Here is a 2,141-nt window from a genome sequence, read left to right as displayed (position 1 = left end):
TATATATAATTTTGAAATCACTATTTTATTTTAATAAACTGTGATTGCGATTAATTTCTATTTAATTTTTTTTATATATATTTCTATTTACGTTTTATTTTGAAAGCATTTTTAATTTATTTGAAATTACTTTGATTTATTATATTCTGTAAATGTATTTTTAATAATGTAAGCAATAGACCGTTAAATATATATATACACACACACACACACACACACACAAACAAAGAGTCTATGGTGCCAATCTACATTCTAGTGGTCCATTACGTCATGATGACGTTGCGGTCCAAACAGGAAGTTGAAACAGCACGCTTCATCTTCTCCCCCACGTTACAGCTCCTGTCGTCAGTGTGTGACAACGTAAATGCCGGTGAGTTGATGTAATGCGAAGTTATACAGAATACAGATAATAGTTCATAAAAACACGAGCCACGCCGCCATATTAATGTCTAGTTTAGCTAACTTTGTGTCGATGGAGCAGCTGGACGGTTAGCATTAGCATAGCCCGGGTAAACCGCACTTCATTAAAAAAAGGAGCAGTTTAACGTTTGCATGCCTGTCGGTTGGCGGACAGACATGACACAGCATAAATGTAACGTTTTTACAAATCTGTATCACTCTGTTGTCATTTCGGCATACTTTTGATTCAGCAATTGCAATTTAGTTTTAATAAAATCTTAGTTAATGTTTCTGCTCTTATCGCTGCAGAAGGCTGGATTAGGTCGCAGACCCGCGTGAGTGACGTTAACGTAAGGTACTAAAAGTTGATTTGATAGTGTGTTACGTGTAAAGTGTTTAACGGATAAAAGATTTAATAATTACACAAATTCACTGTTCAGTTTTAAGGTTTTTTCATGGTCGTCTGTTAAATATACCGTAATAAGCTGAGTTAAGGTGTCCCTGTTATCATGAGGCAACCCTCCTGGTGTCTTTAAGGCAAATTTGTGTTTTGAAAAAGTTTCCAAATCAGAAATTTGGGGTTTTCAACCAAATTGTCAGCAATAAGGTGGGTGGTTCCAGACATCTCTCTTCACAAGTAAAATAAATGATCAGTTTCATTGTATTTGGGTGTTTTTTTAAAATAATTTTATAGCAGTTTAATTTTAGTCTTTTTATTAAAAAAACACTGAAAAAAGGGACAAATGTTCCCTAACAAAGCGCTGACCACAGACAGAAACATTGGAAGAAGTGACATAAATAATAATAGAAGCTTAAAAAACATTGGGAAAATGTGACTTAATAATGTCGTAAAAAGAGACAAATCCATCGTGACCAAAACTCAAAATTTTGACCCAGAAAATCAAAACGTTTGCAGTTCATAATCTAGAAAAAAGTGTATATTTGTAATTTTTTTTCTTCTTGTTAAAATTTAGAAATAGGTCAAATTGACCCATTTCACATTTTTCCAAGAAGAAAAATGGAACAAGTTCCATGTTTTCTACCTTCTATCAGCGTCCTTTCCTTATTTCCTGAGATAAACATGTCTTCCTGACTCAGAACATTATTTTGGATATGACACTTATGTTGTTTCCATGGTGATTTTTAACATGAATTATAACCTTATGATAAAAACCCCACTTCCATGTTTAATAGTGTGCTAGTAGAGACTGATGCATTCCCTAAACATAGATGTTATCTCAGCTGGTGGAAATGGAGATAAAGATGATATTTGGTTATAGATTATGAAGGAAAATGTTATTTTAGAATTGTTTTTAAACCCCAAATAAGTCCCGGGTCAGTTAGACCCGAGGGGGTCGAGGGGGTCGAAGTCGCTCCGTAATTCCCGACCCGGTGTTTGCGGATACGTGTCGATGTGACTGTTGTCTCCTCTCCTCGGTGTTGTTACCAGGACGACTGAGCCGTCACCATGGCAGCAGGCAGGCTGAGCTTCAGTAACGTCACCGCCCTGGCGCCGATGGTCCGGGTCGGGACTCTGCCCATGAGGCTGCTGGCGCTGGACTACGGCGCCGATGTGGTCTACTGTGAGGTGGGTCTCTCAACGGTGTCACTGTTTTTAAATAGGAGCACCAGCATTCCCAAATGTTGGTGGGCAAGTAATTGGCTCCTCATGTTGTCCCCATGTTGTCCCCATGTTGTCCCCATGTTGTCCCCATGTTGTCCCCATGTTGTCCTCATGTTGT

The 2,141-nt window shown here is 38.0% G+C and overlaps 1 protein-coding gene across 1 annotated transcript in view; it reads left to right on the top strand.

Moving 5' to 3' along the window:
• The first annotated feature begins 289 nt into the window (after nt 1-289).
• Nucleotides 290-2,141, top strand: part of dus2 (dihydrouridine synthase 2) — a 10,239-nt gene continuing 8,387 nt past the window's right edge. The window contains exons 1-2 of the mRNA XM_034880287.1: nt 290-370; nt 1,850-1,987. Coding sequence (XP_034736178.1) covers nt 1,868-1,987 — 120 coding nt within the window. The 5' untranslated portion in view covers nt 290-370; nt 1,850-1,867. The remainder of the gene's footprint in view (nt 371-1,849; nt 1,988-2,141) is intronic.

Source organism: Etheostoma cragini, chromosome 8, assembly GCF_013103735.1.
Source record: "Etheostoma cragini isolate CJK2018 chromosome 8, CSU_Ecrag_1.0, whole genome shotgun sequence".
Classification (NCBI taxonomy): Eukaryota; Metazoa; Chordata; class Actinopteri; order Perciformes; family Percidae; genus Etheostoma; species Etheostoma cragini.
The sequence above is the reverse complement of the archived record's forward strand: the minus strand, read 5'-3'. Positions and strand labels throughout refer to the sequence as shown.